Source organism: Pelodiscus sinensis, chromosome 7, assembly GCF_049634645.1.
Source record: "Pelodiscus sinensis isolate JC-2024 chromosome 7, ASM4963464v1, whole genome shotgun sequence".
NCBI lineage: Eukaryota > Metazoa > Chordata > Testudines > Trionychidae > Pelodiscus > Pelodiscus sinensis.
Genome location: NC_134717.1, coordinates 32,254,161 through 32,275,509, shown reverse-complemented (window position 1 = coordinate 32,275,509; position 21,349 = coordinate 32,254,161). Strand labels below are relative to the sequence as shown.

General features: G+C 40.2%; 1 protein-coding gene across 9 annotated transcripts in view; it reads right to left on the bottom strand.

The window, feature by feature from the left end:
• PKP4 (plakophilin 4) overlaps positions 1–21,349 on the bottom strand; it is a 243,491-nt gene that overhangs the window by 83,824 nt on the left and 138,318 nt on the right. For 4 of the 9 annotated variants that reach the window (XM_075933439.1, XM_075933435.1, XM_075933440.1 and 1 more), the window contains 6 exons: positions 20,794–20,919; positions 20,499–20,719; positions 19,079–19,637; positions 12,263–12,454; positions 8,783–9,003; positions 4,091–4,219 (listed from right to left, as the gene is read on the bottom strand). In XM_075933439.1, the coding sequence (XP_075789554.1) occupies positions 4,091–4,219; positions 8,783–9,003; positions 12,263–12,454; positions 19,079–19,637; positions 20,499–20,719; positions 20,794–20,919 (1,448 nt within the window). Of the gene's footprint in view, positions 1–4,090; positions 4,220–8,782; positions 9,004–12,262; positions 12,455–19,078; positions 19,638–20,498; positions 20,720–20,787; positions 20,920–21,349 lie in introns of all 9 variants that reach the window. The other 5 variants (XM_075933436.1, XM_075933441.1, XM_075933444.1 and 2 more) reach the window with 2 other exon arrangements.

Sequence of the window (21,349 nt, the reverse complement as noted above, 5' to 3'; positions counted from 1 at the left end):
TTGCTCTCAGCATGGCTCTCTTATCAATCAAATCGTCCAGGTAGGGAAAAACCTGGATCCTGAGGTGCCTCATAAAAGCCGCTATTGTGGCCATACATTTGGAAAACACTCTCTGCACTGCGGAGAGGCCGACAGGCAGGACCGCAAACTGAAAATGATCCCAGTCTACTGTGAATCTGAGGAAACTCCTGTGAGCAGGGATCACTGTAATATGAAAATATGCGCCCTTTAGATCAAGGGCAGTATACTAGTCTCCTTTCCGTAGGGAAGGGATAATGGAGGGTGACCATCCTGAAGTTCGTTTTCTTTATGAATGAGTTCAAGTTTCTCAGGTCTAAGACAGGGTGTAGACCCCTTTTGCCTTGGGAATAAGGGAATAGTGGGAGTAGAAACCTCTTCCCCTGAATTCTTCTGGAACAGGCTTGACTGCTCCGAGCTGAAGAAGAGTAGACACTTCCTGTCTTAGCAGACTGTTGTGAGAGGGGTCCCTGAAGAGGGACGGGGAGGGAGAATGGGAAGAGAGGATGGAAAGGAAGGGGCAACATAACCCTTTGCTACTAGGTCTAAAACCCATCGGTTGGATGTTATCTGGGACCAAGCCCGGTAGAAAAGGAACAAGCGGCAACCAAAAGGGGATGATAGAGGTGTGACTGTTACGCTGTCCTTGAGTGTACCTTCAAAATGAGGATTTGGGTTGTTGGCTCATAGGGGGGGCAGATACTCTATTCGAGTCCAATCTCGAGCCCCTGCGCCTTCTCCTAGGCAGGTCGTTCTGGCCATTATTATGGCCCCTCCTCCTGCCCTGGTCAGAGCCGAAACCACGTTGGAAAGTTCTCATGACTGGCCTCGGGGTGAGGGACCTTCTCTGAGGGGTTAGAGTGTGGATCCCGAGGGACTTCAGAGTTGCCCTGGAGTCCTTAAGGCTGTGCAGGTTTGAATCGGTCTGGTCTGAGAACAGGCCCGCCCCTTCAACAGGGAGGTCCTGTAGCATATTCTGCACCTCAGGAGGGATGCCCTAGACTTGGAGCCATGCGTTTCTCCTCATCACTATAGTAGTGGCCATCGTACAGGCCGCTGAATCAGCAGCGCCCAGGGCTGCCTGTAATGCTGTTCGCATGACTGTTCTGCCTTCCTCTGTTAGAGCCCCAAATTCTTGGCATGACTCTTGTGGGAGACGGTCTTTGAATCTGTCCATGGCCACCCATGTATTGTAGGCATATCCACCCAGCACCGCCTGCTGGTTGGCGCCGCAGAGCTGAAGGCCCCCCATGGCATAGGTCTTCCATCCCAGGAAGTCAAGTTTCTTGGGCTCCTTAGATTTAGGAATATTTCCTGGGGGGCGCTGGCACTCTTTCTGCCCCGAGGCCTGAACAACTAGCGAGCTGGACGTGTGAGTGTACGAAGGTGTTCATGACCCGTCTGGGGGACAAAACAGTGCCTTTCCACCCCCTTTTTGTGGAAGCCAGAGTTTACCATAGTGTTTTGGACAACTTGTCCAGTTTCATTGAGTCGTAACAAAAAGATGTCAGCCATGGGGTCAGAGTCTTTCTGGATCTCCTCTGCTTGGACACCCAGATTAGCTGCTAATCTCCTCAGCAGATCGTGGTGATCCCTTGCATCTATTGATAGAAGTGGTGGGGCTGGATCCCCTAAGGCCTTGTCTGACGAGGAGGATGATGACTCTCTTGCGCCTGGTTGTTCCTACATAAGAATATAAGAACGGCCGTACTGGGTCAGACCAAAGGTCCATCTAGCCCAGTAGCCTGTCCGCCGACAGTGGCCAGCACCAGGTGCCCCAGAGAGGGTGGACCGAAGACAATGATCAAGCGATGTGTCTCCTGCCATCCTTCTCCAGCCTCTGAAAATAGAGGCCAGGGACACCATTTCTATCCCCTGGCTAATAGCCTTTTATGGACCTCACCACCATTAAATTATCTAGCTTCTCTTTAAATTCCTCCATCAATTCTGCAGCCTGTGATGGTGTTGTCATTGTAGGTGCCATCTTAGACTAACTCTGACTGGGGTGTCGTGGCTCCCGTGCCTTCCCTATAACGGGGTGGGGGGGGGGGGGAAGGTCCTTGACCCCCAGGTAGCTCACCTCTGACTGAGGAAAGGGGGTCGTTGAGGGGATGCTCCCCTGACACAAGGATCCTGACACCATCCCTGGGGGAGGTGGGCCTTGGGCTTAATGGTATGTCCTTGGAGTCCAGAATGGCCACTGATGAGGTTGCCATTGGGGTGTTTGGACCAGGAGCAGTGGCAGAACTTCGATCTGTAAGAGGACCTCACCGAGCCTACAGATTCGGCCTCCGACTCTGTTGAATTATCAGAGGCTGACCATTGGAGGGGAGGAGGGGCTATTGTCGCCTGCTCCCATTGGTTTTGGGTCATGGCCATCAGCTTCCCTCTGTGCACTGGGTCTGTTGCTGGAGGACACATCTTTTGCACTGGAGCCGTGTAAACCAGTGTCAAGTGTGGCAGCTGGGAGGACTTGTACACCGGCAGCACTGGAGCAGTCTGCAGAGTAGAGCCTCCCAATGCAGTGTACAGTACTGTGGGTGTTGGCCGCACTACAATTGCCAGTGCCAATGCTGGTGTCGGTGGTGGTGTCCGTGTTAGGACTGCTACCGATGTTGGCATCGGGGCCGGTGCTGGTGTCAACACTAGTGCTGGTACTGGTGACAATGTCAAAATTGGTGCCGGCACTGGTGCCACCCAATGGCTCGGTGCCTGCATCAGTGCTGGGTCGGGCAAGTCCGGAGTTGCTCATCGTACCGGAGATGGTGGCCTTGGTATCTATGGTGCCGAGGCCCCTGCCCCCGGGGAGGTCAATTCAATAAGCTCCCGTGCCACGGTGAAGCTCTCCAGCGTTGATGGCTGGCAGAGTCCTTCAAAAGTCCCTTCCTGTACTGGACTTTCTCTCTGTGTGGAAGTATATCTTCATCTGTGCCATATGGGGACATCCCAGAGTGCCTTTGAGGCCAAGTGCCCCTCCTTTGGGCACATCTCATGGCCGTGCTTTTCCGGGGATCTCCCCCGGTGTCCTTGGTTCTCCTCAGTGCCGGGGATTGTGTCGGTGCTTAGGGGGCTTCGAAGAGGTGGTGTGGTACCTGGACGGCACCACAGAAGCCTCCCGCAGTGAGGATGGTGTGCTGCATACTGACCAGCCCCACTTTGGAGCCGGTGGCTGTAGAGCAGATTCCATGAGGATCAACTTGAGACTCAAGATCCTCTCTCTCTTAGTCCTAAATTTAAAACTCTTGCAGATGTTGCAGCTTTCTGAACGATGGGCCTCCCCGAGACACTTCAAACAAGAGTTGTGAGGATCTCTGCAAGGCATAGGCTTCAAACACAATGCACACGGCTTCAATCCCTGCGGCCCAGGCATCCCCTCCCTAGCTGGAGAGAGGCCGGGGGAGAAGCCCTTCTTATCTAAAATATTTACAGAAACTAATGAGGTATTAACTAACTGAGAAACATAATACTTAAAGATCTAAAGAACTATATACAGGCTAAGGGTAAAGACTATCAGTCTTTGTGGATGTTCCACTAAAGAACTGAGGGGATGAGGGGCCAACAGGTCCATGCACGGATATGCCGGCGCCACTCCAGGGGGCTCCCTGGCTGGCCCAATAGGTACTGCTAAGGAAAAAAGCTCCGGAATCCATGCACGTGGCATACATGCACCTAACTGGAATGGACATGAGCAAGCACTCGAAGAAGAACATAAATTTACTTAAAATGTTAGCATCAAAAAGAGTGGAAAGCCTATGTAGGTTTTTTTTTAACCCCTAATTATCAGTAGTAGTTCTTTAACTACTGATTTCATTAAATCTACATTTAAGAAATAATATAAGCTTTGACATAAAATTAAATACTAGTAATACAATTTTCTATGATTTTCACTTGCTATTACAAGAGAAGTGTTAATATATCTAGAATTCTGAGAATTATCATGCGTCTAATAAAAACACATATTTAAAAGCCTCTAGACCCCAGTGTTACAATATTATCTCAAAATAAAAGGGAAAAGTGTAGTTACTTTCTGTTTACAGTTCTTCATGAAACAGGAAAAAACTCAATACTGTACCTCAGTTTTTACTTTATTATCTCCAAAACACAGGTGCTGAAGGTAGGCTGCTGCATTTGCTTGAACTGATGGGAACTGGTGCTGAAGCATATGAATGACTTCAGGCAATTCTGGATCCCGCCATGCAAACTCCCTTCATTAGATAAATTCAAGGGAAGGTATTAGTTTATACATATGTTTTAACTCTCTATTGTTACTTGACACTCCTAGCAGTTTTCTAAAGTATTTCCTGCCTTAATCTATCTTAAGTAAAAGAGGAAACGAAATGTTGCAAGATAGTTCATTATTCCATTCTGCCTTTTAGTTTTCCCACTGGTACAGAAAACTTTATATTTAATCATCACAGCAAAAACCTTATCCATGTTAATATCACCTTCTTCAGTTAGATTGCTAATGCTAGTTATGTATTTAACTCTATTGTAACTCTTCTTACTGAACCATATACCTAGTTCTTATACATTTGATTTAGTGGAGGACAGGAGTAACTCACATGTAACACATTCTTACTGTTTTAGTCAATTATATTTGGACAAAAAGAGGACTGATATGAATGGCATTGTCAGCCACATCAAAATAAAGTACCAGGAGGTTTTCCCAGCTTGAATTGTTCAGGGATTGTTGATTTATAACCAGTTTTATTGCAATTGTTTCACCGAGGTCTGTTTTGATAATAAAAGGCTTTACTATTAGCAATGGCATTGAATGGTGTGTGTGTGTGTGTGTGTGTGTGTGTGTGTGTGTGTGTGTGTATGTAGAATCTACACACACACACACACACACAAACATACACACACACACACAAATAGTGTACTCCTCCTATTGGCTCAACAGTACTTAGCAAACATCATCTTGCTTGCTGATGTCATCTAGACAAGAGTGCAAGTAAGCCTATTAAATTAAAGGAACTATCTCCATTAGAAACACACAAATTATGTGTGTTTTCCACCAAATGGAAAAAAAGACATTTAATTTTAAAGATCAAGGGATGTGATTGGGTACACTGAACCAACAAGGGATAATGAGCTACAGTGGGTCCACTCAGTCCTGCTACACTACACCTGCACGTATTGCCAGATAATGACAGGCCAATTAAAGAGGAAAGGGGACATCTCATTGGGTGCAATGACCAGAGAGAACAGACTTGCCTTGTATTCCTTGAAGAAAGGACTAGCCAAGACTCTCTGCAGTAACTGCTGGCTGCCAAAGCCCTCTGGAAGAAGATAGAGACTGGCACAGTACTATTGAGTTTACTTTGGGGACTATTTGTTGTCCTTACTACAAAAAAGGTGACGGGGCTGTCGATGCAGCCTCAGACAGGCATGAGGGGTGTAATGAGACCCCATTTGGGGTGTCAGGTACTGCCTTGATAAACTGTGGGACTTTTGCATCATACTTCTGTCTGCCCAGCAGCTTGTCTTGGACCCTGTAAAACTGGTGGTCACATGTGAGTATTTCAAACAGTGGAGTTTACAATGAACCATGTTTGATAATCTCTTTAAAATAGGGGTGTCTTTAAAACTTAACCTAACCACTGTAGTCTGACTATACCAAAAAGTAATAAGTGTAACAGAACAAATTTTTTGGCTGTTCTCATTTTTTAAATCAAGTTAAAGGCTCATGGATTATACGGGCTCCAATTTAAGAGGCTTCATTTTAAATGCATTTTAGAGAAAAAACAAAGTTATGTAAGGTGTTTTAAAGACAGACAGAAAGTCTGTTATCTGCCAAAATTACCTCACAATCCAAGGTCCTAACTGTAGTTTCCAGAGGTCACTCCACTGGATTAAATAAAACACAGAAATCAACTCTGTTGTAAAGATCTCTGGGCTTTAACTAGCTACATTTTTGATACCCCTCGTTAAAGGATAACATTTTAAACTAAACAAGGAGCTATCTGATGATAAAGATGTCATTCCAAGCTGCTGCAGCAACATATATATGCTGATCATGTCTAAGATATCTCAAAGTAAGTTAGTGAATATTAGAAAAAATTAAAAAATAGAACTCAGACATCAGTGATAATATACAAATTAGGTGTCTTTCTTGTTTCAGTGACGAACAATAATGATGGAATTGACTACACTCAATACAGCTTTGTCTGTAGCTGTACAAAGTAGAACAAGCTTCAACAATGTCAGATATTGGTCATATCAAAATAAATTTCCTTCAGTCCAAAGTCATAGCATGCAACTATTCTGAAAAGTTAAGCATAATTGTTAATGGTTCTCTTTTATATGGTTCTGAAACTAAGTCTGGGGATACAGTTTCAACGAGAGTAGTTGCTTAAACAATTTATATATAAATTCTTATAAACTGTTTTATAGGGAACATTTCAGATAAACTAGTCATAATAGTTTAAAAACCAAACTACACAATTATCATACTATAAATAATATTCTAAAATAGGGATGTTACACTATTATTCACTTAATATCTAACTGCATCAAAAACATAGCAATTACATGCTTATTTGATAGTGACTGGGGAACAGGAAGGCAGACAGTGCGCTCCCAGCCCCACTCCTGGGGAGCCCTCTGCTATCCTGTGCTGCTGCCTCTCATACAAAGGCAGCAGCATGGGGTGGCAGCAGTCCCTGTGCACAGGGGGCTTGAGCACCTCATGGACAAAGGCTGCACTGGCATCCCGCAGAGCATCCTCTGTCCACGGGAATCCTGAGCTCCCAGCGGACAAAGGCTGAGCCAGCATTCCATAGCATCCTCCCCTGAAAGTTCCCCCTGACTGCATGGGCAGGGGGAGACAGTAAGCATGGAGAGCTGTCTTAAAAGCTTACTTCCCACGTGTATCAGCTCCCGCAACACCCTGTCCACTGCTCTGCTGCCTCTGATAGAGAGGCAGCAGCATGGGGTGTGGGAGGAGGAGCATCCCTGGAGTAAATATGCGCAAGCAGCTGGCTTGAAAGCTGGCTGACCGCATGTACTGGCTCCCTCCTGCCCGTCGCCCTCTGTGCTGCTGCCTGTCTATCAGAGGCAACATCGTAGGGGCCGGGGGGTGAGGCAGTTCTACAGGATCTGATGTGAGTGGGGAGCCTACTTAAAAGCTGGATCCCCACAGGCACCGGCTTCCATCTCCCCTGTGCCTTGCTGCCTCTGATACAGAGGCAGTGGGGGACTGGGTGGGGGGGATTTGTGTAGTTGACAGGATTAATGGATAAGGAAAGACTAAGATCTGGATAATGATAAAGAGATAGGATAAGAATTCTTATATTTCCCAAAACTTTTATTGCTCCATGTACCATAGCTCGACTCTCTTTTATATTTTGAATAATACAGTATTACAAGGCCATGGAGAAAGATGGTAATTAGCATCTTATGAATACTGTACCTCCAATTTGTACAACAAATATAAGAAAGAAAAAGATTTCTCAGTTTGTTCTGAAAGATTTCTCTCTCTTCTAATATACAGATTACAGAATAATGTACACCTCTTTTTTATTTTCACCAAAATAGCCCATGGACTTGTTTACACTTTGAAATTTATCAGTATAATTGTTTTGGAATAGCTATTTCAGTAAAGTTTCAAGTGTAGCCAAGCCCTTTGACCTTCTGATACTTTTAAGGGCCTGTTTCAGTTACCTTTACACAGGCCAAACAGTATCTTAGTCTTCAAATAAATCGTTTAAATCAATAATAATCAGACCTCAGTGGTTCAGAAGCCAAACTAGCAATTGCCATTACCCAAAAGACAATGTCATTTCATTGCTTCATTTTCTATTTCAGATTAATCTCTTTCTACAGGTTGGTATTAGTCTCACAGCAAAATGTCTGACCAAGTATTCTACAATTGGTTACTAATATATAGATATAGCATCCTGATGGGTTAATAATTAAATCATACAGCATTTTAATATCATGTACTGCAAAGAGACGCAGCAAACATATTAAAGAACCACTTGCAACTCATGAGCTGCAGTCTGAGTACCACTGTGGAACAAGATAACGGGCAACATGTTAAAAATGCACCTATGGCCAAATACCACACACAGAGCTTGTTAAAGGTTGCATTACTATTAAGTTGAACCAAGATGTGGTTTAAAAGTTCAAGAATAGGGGCCATATCCTGTTTGTTCTATTATGCAAGTAGGCCCATTGCTGTCTCCAGGACTACTTGAATAATTAACAAAAGAACACCGGCATTTTACATTCATTTATTCTTTGTAAATATCAGCAACAGTTTTCTACTTTTGCAAAATGGTACGCTAATTATTCTGAAGCTTTCCAAGCAACTTCCCTTACAATGAAAACATTAACAGAATGATCTTGTATATTTAGATATGTGCTGACTCATTTTCAAAACCTGCTAGACAAACATTTGACAATTTAATAAAAATACTAAATAAAACCAAATGAAACCTTCCAAGTTCAAAAATGTTCATAAAAGTATATGAAATTTCCTTTTAGATATCCTAAAATAAAGTTGGAAGATAATTTCAATAATAATTAACACAAATGTATGCAATGGTCAACTGCTATAGCAAAGTAAAAGCAATGCACTTAGTGGTTTAGATTCTGAATAATTTTATAAATTGTTACTCATTAAACCTAAATTAATCACAATAATCTGTGTAATACAGAATGGAAAATGTACTAGTAAGTTTTTCTATTTAATCAAGGAACACTTTTAGAATAATAGTATTCTTGCAATGGTATATGATTCTTGGAAGCTCAGTTGGACTTGCCTAGGATCTTTCTGTATGCTGTCTATAGATGGAGATCTGGTTGTACCATCATCTGCTGGCGTTGTATGCTGTAGCCTGTTATAACTGGACTCTGACAGTCGGTACTGCATTGACCTGTAGGGTTCCGCATAGGCAGCCGTTGTGTTCAGGGCATAATTATTTCTTTGGTATGCAAGTGTGCTACGCTGACTGGATGACCTTTGTAGATTTCCAACACCTAGTGTAAAATCAGTATTAAAATATTTTATTTTAGTACCTTTTATTGACATTTGTTCTGAAATAGTTCTTGGCTTAAAATAAAATGCAAGAAAAAGATGAAGTGAGGCTAAAATACCCAGAGGTCTGAAAAGATATAATTGATTAGAGCCCCAGCATCTCTCATATGAGAAGCAATTACAGTACAAGTTCCAATGACTATAATGGGGCTTATTACAAAGTAAAGTTTTGGAGGGATCAGGCCGAAGTTATTTCTAAATAAGAGTAAATGATTCAGTGTTTTAATGTAATGGGCATTATATTTCATTTTATATCAAATACACTTCTAATAAACCAGGAACTAACGAGGGACCTAGTTACAAATAGAACAATTTCAGAGGTGTTTAATAAAACGCAATTGTATGCATCTAAAATTCTGAAGAAAGAAAAATGGGGAATAAAACAAGAAGCTATCCTGATAGTAATACCTCTCCCTTCCATAAATTGGATGCAAGTTTAAAGATTCTTTCAAGGCATTAATCTCAGATGATTCAGAAAAACAACACTTGTGTGTGAAATGAGGTATGAATATGAACATTCATGATTAGAGTGTTTTTGTGTGGTATTTTCTGCTCTTCTAAAATACATTAAAAGAACGGGAACCTTATTTTGCAGTTTCTCAACTGAGATAAAAATTTGACAAACATGCAGTTTAGTTTACATGAGTTTAGTTATGGTAATAAGGAAACTGCAAAACTTGTGCCTTGTTCACTCAGTGTCTCAGCTGATACAAACTTAGCAGCAAGCAACTTAAAATGTTTAAAAACATTGTAATAGATATTGTGACTTAATTCACTCTAATGATTGGGAGACCTATTGCAACTACTTAATTTTGCAAAAACCAGACTGCTGCATCACAAAACATACTACAGCTTTTCCTTTCATGTGAGAATTTCAATTTAGCTGCAATTATTTATAATACTAATTCACAACATGCCATTGCATAGTCTGTCATATATCACAACAGTAATTAGGTTTTAATATTGGATTTTACAATCTTGCATTCCAGTATTAAATCTTTGAGAAGTTGGCTGATACCATGTGTTTTATTGCGTAAAGTGTATGTGAATTAGCATAGTGCAAATTAGCAGGGTTCTGTAACATTAATAAAACAGGAAAAAAATAAGAGAAATTACATGATAAATAAGAGTCGGTGTAACACCATTGCAAAAAAAGCAAACATCATTTTGGGATATAGTAGCAGGAGTGTTGTAAGCCAAGACATGAGATATAATTCTTCCACTCTACTCCATGTTGGTAAGGCCTCAGCAGGAGTAATCCTGGGCACCACATATCAGGGCAGATGTGGACAAATTAGAGAAAGTCAAAGGAGAACAACAAAAATGATCTAGAAAACATAACCTAGGAGGAAAGATTGAAAAAAAATCAGGCTTGTATAATCTGGAGAAGAGAAGAGTAAGTCGGGATATGATGGCAGTTTTCAAGGACATATAATACCTCCACAAGGAGGTATGTTAAAATATTAACATTAACTTCTGAGTTTAGAACAAGAAGCAATGGGCTTAAACTGGAGCAAAAAGAGGTTTAGATTGGACATTAGGAAAAATTTCCAGTCAGGATAGTGAAGCACTGGAGAAAATTTCCTAGAAACCTAGGGAGAGTATCATTGTAAACTTTAACAGGTCAGACAGACTCCTATCAGGAATGGTTTAATTATTAAGTAGTGCTGCCTCTCAGTGCAGGGAACTGGATTACATGACCTAATGAGGTCCCTTCCAGATCTACAATATGTCTTCAAGGAACTACAAAGCCCACTCATGGAGGAAAAATGCAGAAAAATGTAACGGCTTCAGTATGTTATAGCATATAAATCGGAGATTAAAAAAAGACAAGGATCTTCCACACACTAGAAACAAACAAAACATACAATGCACTATCACATGGCATATTCCTACCAGAACACCACTCAGTGCTTACTTATTAAATAAAGAACTCATCTAAGTTCTCTCCCAATATGTCCAGGAGAAAATCCACCCTAAATTTAGCATTTGGTTTAACCCTGTGAACGTATACAAGAGTGCTACTGTCTCGGGAGGTGTCACTAGTCTTGAGAGAAAAAAAAGTGAAGTAAATCTTATAAAATAACTTCACTAATGAGCCTTGTAACTATGACATTTATTTAATTAGAACAAATATTTCTAACAACTTGTTTTCAAAAATATGGCAGGGAGATATAAACAGTAGTTTTAGTCTATAATATTTGAAAAACAAAAAGTTTTTGCATAGGTTCCAGGGAAAAAAAGAGAAATCAATATGCATGTGCAAGGTCAGGCACGAGTATATACTACTGCTACTACATTAATACTACTGCTAATGTTTGCCATCACAAACTAGTTTTATTATTCAGGGTCTCTCTACACTGCAGAGGTTTTTTTTTTTTTTCCATAAAAATGGCTGGTTTTCTGAAAAAAATTTCACTTATGTCCACACTGCAATTGCATTCTTTCGGGGAAAAAAATCAAAACAGAGTTTTTTTTTTTCTGACAGTGGTAAACCTCTTTCTACGAGGAAGAAGCCTTTTTCTGAAAGAGCTCTTTCGGAAAAAGACGTGTGGATGGGGAAAAGGGAGTTTTCGAAAGAAGAGGAAAAAGCACAGGTGCCCTGGTGGCCACTCCATCCATAGTAATCACAGCTTAAATGCGAGATAGCATCCATTCAGTGTGGACTCTATCTTTCGAAAAAGCAGATCGCTTTTTTGATGCATTTTGGCAGTGTAGACACTCTTTCGGAAGCAGTTTTTTGGAAGATCTCTTCTAGAAAAGCTTCTTCCAAAAGAAGCCTGCAGTCTAGATATAACCTTAGCGGGGAAGATCCGTATTAAGTCTCGTTTCTTTTTGAGATCAGCAGCTACATTACACTGAAAAGATTTTGAGTTAAGATGAAAACTGATTTATCAGCATATAGACTTGTGTACTTGCTATTGGCATCACAAAGAATAAAGAACATTTAAACTAATCTATTACTTATTCATATCTCTGACATTATTGTACAAATCTTTCAGATTTAGGCCTTTTTCCTCCTCTTCACTGATTTATGGCTTCTATTATTTTAAATTAGCACCATATATTTATTACGTATACTGACAATGTCATAACAATTTATATTCTCTCAAGTAGAAAATGAATATTTAAATCAAGAAAGATTTTTGCAGAAATCATCTAAATTTGGCAAACTATGAAAAACCTCAATTTTATACCTACCTGACCCAGTTCGATATAGTGCTGTCTGAGATCCTTGGTGAAGCTCAACTGCTCCATGATTTGGACTGCGGTACACTGGACTGTAATAGGTTCGTCCTTCATATATTGGGGTGATCTGTAGGTCAGGAGATATAGCTGAACGACATTCTTGCCCAAGTTGACTGTGCTGACTAGCATACGAACTCCTCAAGCCTAGAAGAAAGGAAAGGGTAAGTGGCATGCAATTTGTGGCAATTTAAAAAACACACAAAAATGCTGCTCTGAAAAAATTATGCTATACTCTGCCCTTTGAGCTTTTAATCTAGTGAAAAGTAAATTGCATTCAAAAGTATCATTTAAATTAAATATGGATAAAATGTTTTTCAAAGCAGGGCCACTATGATCTAAAAGGGGACACTACACCTTTTCCATTTTTATTAACATTACTGATTCCATTGGCTGAACAGAATTTCTTTGGTCACAAATTGTGTCAACTTAGAAGCTGCAGTAACTATTTTGCATGAATGTTGTTCACGGTTGTCATATTTGAGACATTTAAATATACCACTATTTCAACACTCTCTTCCCCCCCAGAGGCAGTGTGATTCAGAGGACTGAACACAAGACTGTCCTACTAGAAGTCTCATGATAAGTTTTTCTGGTGACTTTACTGACTTATTCAAGGGCAACATTAACAGACAAATCTTGAGAAATGGACTCAAGTTCTAATTGCACAACTTCAGACTTATAGGGCCTTATTTTCAAAAGTGATGAGTTCCTGCAGTTCCTATTTAAATCAAGAAATATAAGCCTTTGCCTCTTTCTCTGTTTGTTTTGTCGTCTGACCAAAAATACTTATCTACCTCACTGATGTGCTTACAGCTGTCAATTAGCTTATGGAGCCAAGCTTGCAAACCGTTTGTGTGGGGAATTTCTGAAGTCAATGGGAATTCAGAGGGTTTGTATGAGTTCTGCTTAAACTTTATAGAGTTGTGGAAGTAAAGCACTGCAGGGAAACCAGTATGAACTACTTTTAATAAGCACCAGCTTAGTATCCCCAAACATAATGAAAACATTTCTGCTCCACCTTTATCAGAGCATCACTCCCATTATGCAAGTGATTGTGATAGTTCCTTGTGATTAGATATGTTTCTCTGTAAAAAGGAAGTAACAGGGAAAAATAATTACATATTTAAGTCTTATTAAACTATGCTGAAAATTTTTAAAGTAAGGAAATATGAAGTACTCATATTATGTACACTAATTTTCAATACAGGCAGTCCCTGGGTTACGTACAAGATAGGGACTGTACGTTTGTTCTTAAGTTGAATTTGTATGCAAGTCAGAACTGGTGCATATTGTAGGGGAAACTCTAGCCAAACATTTTTCCAGAGCTCAGTTTTATTCTCCCACACCTCACTTCCCTCAGTCCTTTATTCTCAAGCTGAGGTGTCTGCTGAGAAAAGCTGCTCTGCGTCACCCTGGTCTGCTGGGGGGGCGCTAGCTTCGCATCTTCCTGGTCTGCTGGGGGGAGCAGCTAGTGTGGAGTTGCCTCACTCCATTTGTAAGTAGGGATCCGATGTAAGTCGGATCCATGTAACCCGGGGACTGCCTGTATACACATGAGCAGGGATCGCTGAGCGGCGGCGAGCCCTGAGTGCCAGCTGCGCGGTTCTATGCTCTGCACATGTGCAGATCATTCTACGCATGCACAGATCGCTCCGCGCTGGCTCTTCTAGAGTGTAATCTACTTGCCACAGGAGAGTATATTACACTATTTGTCGAGCCCTGCACATGAGTACAAATTTGTGGTATTAACACCCATTTTACTAGTAGCTTCTATTTTTAACATTTTTTTAAACCTGGATTTTGGAGACTTTTGGCAAGTAGATAAATGAAAGTGTTCCTAAAACTTTAATGATTCTTCCGAAAGTTTCACGTTATTTGTAACTGCCTATTCAGATCTTGCAAACATTTCAAAAGAAGAAAGAACAGAAATTTGTTTCATACTCCTATTTGATTTTCACTTGTTATAAACAAAGGTTTTAGTTGTAGTTCTTAAATGCTCTGTATATAAAAAAAACCTTCAAACAGTTCAAGATAATTATTTCTGAATTTGATGACTGCTTAGCACATACAAACAGATTGTTAAACATGATTACACAGCATTTCTCTCTGATGACAAGTGTAGCATTTCCATTTCAAGATATCCCCCAAACCATAGGCTTTCCCAAAATAATTCCAAGAGCATATCTTTTAATTGCTTCCCAGGATAGAATCCCCCAAATCCCAAACATCCCGTGAATATGACCTATCTTCTTTGTAACAAAATGTATATGTTCACATTTAGATATATTAAAAATGCATATTGATTGCTTATCGTGGTGTATTGAAATATGTATTGTAAGGAACGATTAGTGTTAATAAAACCAATGGTAGTGACACATTAATAGTCTGGTACTGTACCTGCAGGCACTTAGAAGTTGAGCATGAAGGCAAAGAAGACAAGGGCATTTTCAAATGAAAGTATTTTTTCAGAACAGAAACATGTTCTAATGTCCATAGCTATAAAATTCCAAATGATTGCACCACAAATAAAAGGGAATTAAATAAAATAGGAGAGCCATCTAGCTAATTAATGATCAGTTATTTGAGACAATGATTAATCCCATGGCAGCTCATATTGCCATAACTGTAAATATGCTTTCTGACAGATTTGTTCAACCCTTCAGTTAACTAGTAAAGTTCAGTTAATAAGGATGCGCTTAAAGTCCACTGTAATTTATTGGGAAATTATTTATTTATTTTTTGTTTTTAACCATAAGGCATTTGGTAGTATGACTGGCAGATAAGATATATATGGCCAGATCTGTACATTTTCTAAAAACAAGATTTTACCCTGGTGCAACTATGCAGGGTTCCCCATCACTCCACGTATATCCTGTGTGATTCCTGTCCTACAAGCCAGAAGTTCTGTTAAAGGTAAGCACTTCTGTGCCTCAAATTCAACCTAATCTAATACTTAACCACTCTCTGACTTGTAGGCCCTTATTTTCTCTCTCAACTTCCAACATTCCTTCCTTTCCCCCTCATAACATTGTACTCAAAATATAGCCTGGTATCTCTAGCTTGTAAATATACAAATCCTAACCTTGACTGTGCTTGTCCTTCCAACAACTATCCTGTCTTCCCTTATTTTTCTCTCTCTCTCTATCTCCACACACACACACACACACACACACACACACACACACACACACACACACACACACACACACACACACACACACACACACACACACACACACACACACACACACACACACACAAAAAATGTCCTGCAGGATGACAGAGTGGCATCATCACATCACTCTGCATTTCACTAGCCTCCTCCCTCTACCTTTTTTCCCCAGTGCTCAGGGGAGAAGAGGGGAGGGGAGGGGAGGGGGGAGCTGGGCTGCTGCACCACATCCCACACTCGGAAGAAGAGAGCCAGGGCAGGCCCTCCTCCCCCTGGCAGCTGGCGGGGGGGGGGGGGGGGGGGAAGAGAAGCACAGGGCCCGGTATGACCTCAGCCTGACCCCCCCCCCCCCCCCCAACGCTCTCCCTGGAGAGCCAGGGCTGGCGAGACCTCAGCCCAACCCTCTCCTGGCAACCAGGGAAAGAGCCGGGGCTGCCTACCCACAGAGGAAGGGGGTGGCAAGCGTAGCGAGCAGGCCTAGTTCCCCTTTAACTTCAAACTCACTGAGTAGACTATTTACAATGCATGTATTACCTCATGCATCTCAGACTTAGTACTTTACTCACTCCAGTTTGGATTCTGTCCCAAATCTAATCTCTTGAAAGCGCTCTCGAAATGGTCTCTTCATGGGCTCAAACTTCCTGGTGCTTTCATACTAGACACACCCTTTTCCTTTAGCTTCTGTGATTTGCTCTCCCCTGCTTTGGTTCTCCTCCTTTCACTCTGGCCACTCTTTTAGCATTACCTTGTTTTTTCGCCTCTTTCTCTCTTTCTCTCCTCTCTCTCAGAGCTTTCTGAAATTTCTTTCCATTCTTGGTGCTCTCCTCTTCTCTGTTTGTCCCCAGTTTTTGGGTGACTTCATTAGTTTTATGAGATTATATTTTAAAATGGGGATGGGAACCGATGGCATGCCTTAATCTAGGTACTTTTTTTTTTTGGCTTCTCAGTAGTATGAGGTCCCGGATTGATTTTTCTGTGGATCAATGGTCCCTAACTCAAAAAAGGTTCCTCACTCCTGCTTTAAGAAGATAACCCTCTCAAGTAAGTACACTTTTTTCTTTGCATGCTTATCTCCTGTAGTTCAATTACATGCATCTTACAGTTTCTCAGACTAGATTTGCACTCTTAACTCTTCTTTCCCTGATTTGTTTAATTTGACTGTCAATTTAGAGTTGCACTAATGTTAAATTCGCCCCTAGATTATAAACAATTGAGCCAAAGTCCTTCCATAAATACAATTACATAAACATGAACTACAGAATTAATCAAAAGAATCATACAATAATATTTAGTAAATAAGAAAGTGACAGTATGATCAGATCTGTTCACAAAATCAAGTGGGGTTCTGGAGGAACAGTCAAAGGTTCCAGTCCACAGAAAGTTCATAATCCAGAAAAAGCAGTATTTTATACACAATTCAAAGAAAATATTTTTTTCTAATCTATTTTATAAAATTCACATCAAATTGCAATCACGACTTCTGTGCATAGGTCATTTAGGTACTATGTTTTATTAACTACTAATTATAACACAAAATGTTAATATTTGGACTCAGATGAACAGATAAAATGAGGGACACTATTACATCATTCCAAATAAGGATTCTTAAAGAAAGAAGTTATATTATACCCTCAAAATTTGGAATTTAATACCTTTTACAAAAAAAATCTCAAACTTGCCCTGCTATGATGTCTGAGAGGAAACTCTTTGGACAGCATCATGGCGTCTAGGGACAGAAAAAAAATTCTAGATACTGGGGACAGAAAGCTTAAGTGACTCATCCCAAGTAAACCAACAATCTAGTCTCAGGATTAGAATTAAAACTCAGATCTTTCAAACTTCTAAGGCTACAAATTAGGTCACCACTAGATCACTATGACACCTCTCAAGCACGTCATTTAACCATTCTACATTTCATTTTCTTCAAGACAACTGCATGTACCATGCTGATCCTCTTTTGAGACCACAAACCCTGAGGAAAGAGACGAGCTGATCAGCCACTCTAATACCCTCTCCCTCAGCTTTTACAGAAATATGGATTTATAAAAATAGTGCTACAGGCTGTCACAATACTAATCTTTTTCTCCTCTGTCCCAATTTCCTCCCCTAAAGTACATCTTAGTAGGTACTCTTACACACATGGTGTCAGTGGTCAGAACATTAATCACATATAAATTTGTACCTAAAGTTTCAGGCATTTTAAATTATTCCTCCTGAACAAATGAGAGAACTAATTTATATTGGGAAAAATTTACCTGTCTTTTCATAACTGCTGAAGGGAGTTTATTCAAACTTAAATATAACTTAACTGTAGAGAAAGCATAGAATATTTGAGTATCAAATACAAATGCTTTGGAAAACTTTTAGTGGAGATTATAAGAAACTATTCTGCAACCTAGACTACTGCTGTTGCTACTTGCTGCTCTCAGATTAAACAAAAATATTAAAGATTTGTTGAATCTGTTTATATCAATTACTCAAATAAGTCCCTTTTTACTAAAGGCTGTGCATGCTCATAGATTGATGTGTTTCAGGTGGTAAAACTGCTCACAGTGTAAAACTAAAACATTCATATTTGTAAATCACTTAGAGAAAAAGTAAAGTACAAGATAACTGCCAAGTATTAGTAGTCTCTTACAGTAATATCACACTATAGGTTATGCAGCTACTACATTTTATTCATTTTCTCTGAAAAATCTTCCAGGTCTACATGTCAGATACTGATTTTTGCCTTATCAGTTGGCAGGTTATTATTACTCAGATGAAAAGGAAGGAGAGGGAGATGGGAGCAGGCAGCTAATTCATGTGGTGGAGTGAGGACCAGATTGGGGAGTGCCGGGACTTTAGCAGTGGAAAAGAAAAATTAAACAAGCACTTTCATCTGCATTCACAATGAAATAGCATGTTTTTCCTGCATTATCACATTGACATATGGCTCAATGAAAATTAAGAGACAAGAAAGGGCAACACATACACACAATTTTAAGTCTAAGGGTACATCTACACTAGCCTCCCTAGATCGATCTAGGGAGCTAGTGTAGACATACCCTAAGTAAAATTAATCTAGCAAGCATTTACCTTCTAAAAACAAACAGGTTCTATATCTAAACATATAATAGCTGCCCCATTTGCTGTTGTCATAATGTTAATACTTAAATTTGTTGCAAAGTATTTGAGATTCCTGAGCTAGTGTATGAAAAGTACCACATAAAATCAAACAACATTAAGGACTTATTTAAAACAGTTAGATTTAATGCAAATTTACCCACACCATTTGTAACTTTGTATGTAACCTTTGCATGTAAGTGTGTAGATACAACTTGGCTTCTAATAAAGTCCAAAAAGCACACTATGTTGTACATGGCTCTTGTAATTTGTTAATTGAGGGAAATTAGAGCATTTACTATAAACTTACATAGTTGCAAATATGAATGCAATAAATCATTTAATACATCAATTATAACTAGTTTGAAGAACCTAGAATAATTTCTCTTACACTATAGTGTTTAATTTGTATTTTTATAATTGCACTACTGGTTTTCTACATATGACAGTGTGCATCAAGTTTTAAGCAGTGTTTTTACCTTTTTACTAACCTGTAAGGCTATCTGGACGTGGCGGTACCATTCTCTCGTAGATATCATATTGCTGTCCATACTGGTCAATGTCATGAATTGTTCTTTGTAATGTTGTTCCCAAATGCTGTGGAACTGCAGTCATGCCTGAGCGTTTTGGGGAAGATGATCCCATCTGCGCTTGAGATGGAGAAGCTACTCTTGTCTGTGTATCAGTTAGAGCAAGTGGTGAGCCCACTCTGACAGATGCTTGGTATTGAGAAGTTCCTCCACTGGGATTAGCTGACTGCCTAGATGTGACTGAACTGATCCGCCGTACAGCTGCTGGTGAAGCAGGTCTTTGTGTGGTATAAGGAGAAGTTGCTCGCTGTACAGGTAATGTAGTGGATGAATATGCATTAGAAGTAAGGGGTCGTGATTCAGTAACTGAGGGTGAACCATAACCACTTCCTAAAGAAGTTCTCAGTGACCCCCTTGAAGGAGAAACACCTGTGCTGATAACATAAGAAGGAGACTGTGCTCTGGATGGAACTGAACTAACACGCCTCATCGCTCGGTTTGCAGCAATATTTACGGAAGGCTATTTAAATAGAAAAACAAAACAAGTTTTATTCATTTCAAACATTTTGGTCCTGGATTTTAATTTTTATTCAAACATAAAAGCCATCAGAAAAAACCCACATCATTCAACACAGTATAAAATTGACCACACAGTAAAAATTAATTTTATAGTAAATTTTCAATCTCTCTACTTCCTACATTTCCATTATATTATGTTTTTCTCCCTGTGAAAACACATTAGTTGAATTCTTCACTTATTTTTCACCTCTTCTCAATCTAAAATTCTCCATACTGCATTTCTGAGTTGTACTCTGCTTCCTTTTTTGTTAACATACTAACACTTTTCCACCCCACAGTTCTAATAAATAACTAGATAGTGTTGACTTCTCTCTCTTCTAACAGACCAATGTATATAACAACAAGATAAAACTGAAAGAAAGAAGGAGTGGTATCAGTGTCTGATTCAAGAAATAGCTGGGGGGGAAAAAGGGGCAGCAGACAAACATTGCTTGTCTTTAACACAGGCATAAATCTGATTATGATTTCTGTCTTCTATAAAGTTAAATTGCTTCAACTGTGATTCTGTCCAGATAGGATACAAATAACATACTCTTTTACCTGTTGTACTTAGAGTTCATTGGGTTACAGTTACAACTAATTGCCAACACAGGATGCATAATACTTTTAGTAAATAAATGCTTTTCGGGTTGCCTACACTATTTGCCTAGTAAAATGTTACTATTTTATTAAACTGAAATTTTTTCAAAGGAACATCATTTATTCAAAGCTGATAAAAAAGCTAGAATTAGCCACATATTTGTGTTCAAAATGCATTACAGAGCAACAACTAAGCTGAAAAAAAAATTGCTATGTTGCGTACCTGAACTAAAGTTTGTCCTTCAGCCCGTGAGTTTTTCACCAAATGATTACTAGTGGTTCCAGTAAGTGAATGCTGCTGTCTATTTTCTGACTTGCTCAAGTTCTGGCTGTTATGGAAATTGCTTACTTCCTGGTAACCACTGTCAGAATAAGAATTCATTTGTGTTGAACTTCTTGAGTTACCTACTGACCCTGCAGATATGAAACCAGTATGAGAACAAGCTATTACACAGTTTTGGCACAATCAATAAAGAAATAAAATTCCAGTATTTAAAATGAATACAACAGACCCTCACTTTCATGGAGAGATGTCTGTTCTGGTGAGTAGAGGTTCCCTTGTTCTGGCTCTGCTTTAATTTGATATGTATTGATATGGACACTGTCGGACACTCTGGGTTTGCTTACATCTGTAGTTGGCACATCTGAAAACAAAAAGTCAATTAGTTGATGTTACATATAAAACTACCAGTAAATTTTCTAGTATTGTTATTGTCTTATAAACCACCTGTTACAAAGAACTTAAATGGAATATAAGGAAATATACAGTTTCCCTGGTATATGAGAAGATCTTCAAGCTATAGATTGGATCTCCTTGGTCTGGCAGTCCCGGATGAGGGATTTTGCCAGACCAGGGGAAGTCGTTTCTGGTCCCCCCTCGCTAATCCCACTGGCCTGGCTGCTGGCCTCCCAGATGGCTCCCCACCTCCTATTGGCCCTGCTAGGCAGCCATACCTGCTGTGGATCTGGGACCCACCGGGGAGCACTGTGCTGGGGCTCTGGGACCCATTGGGCAGCCACGTGCTGCAACTGCCTGCCCCACTGAGCTACCATGGCTCCCAACCTCACTGGGCA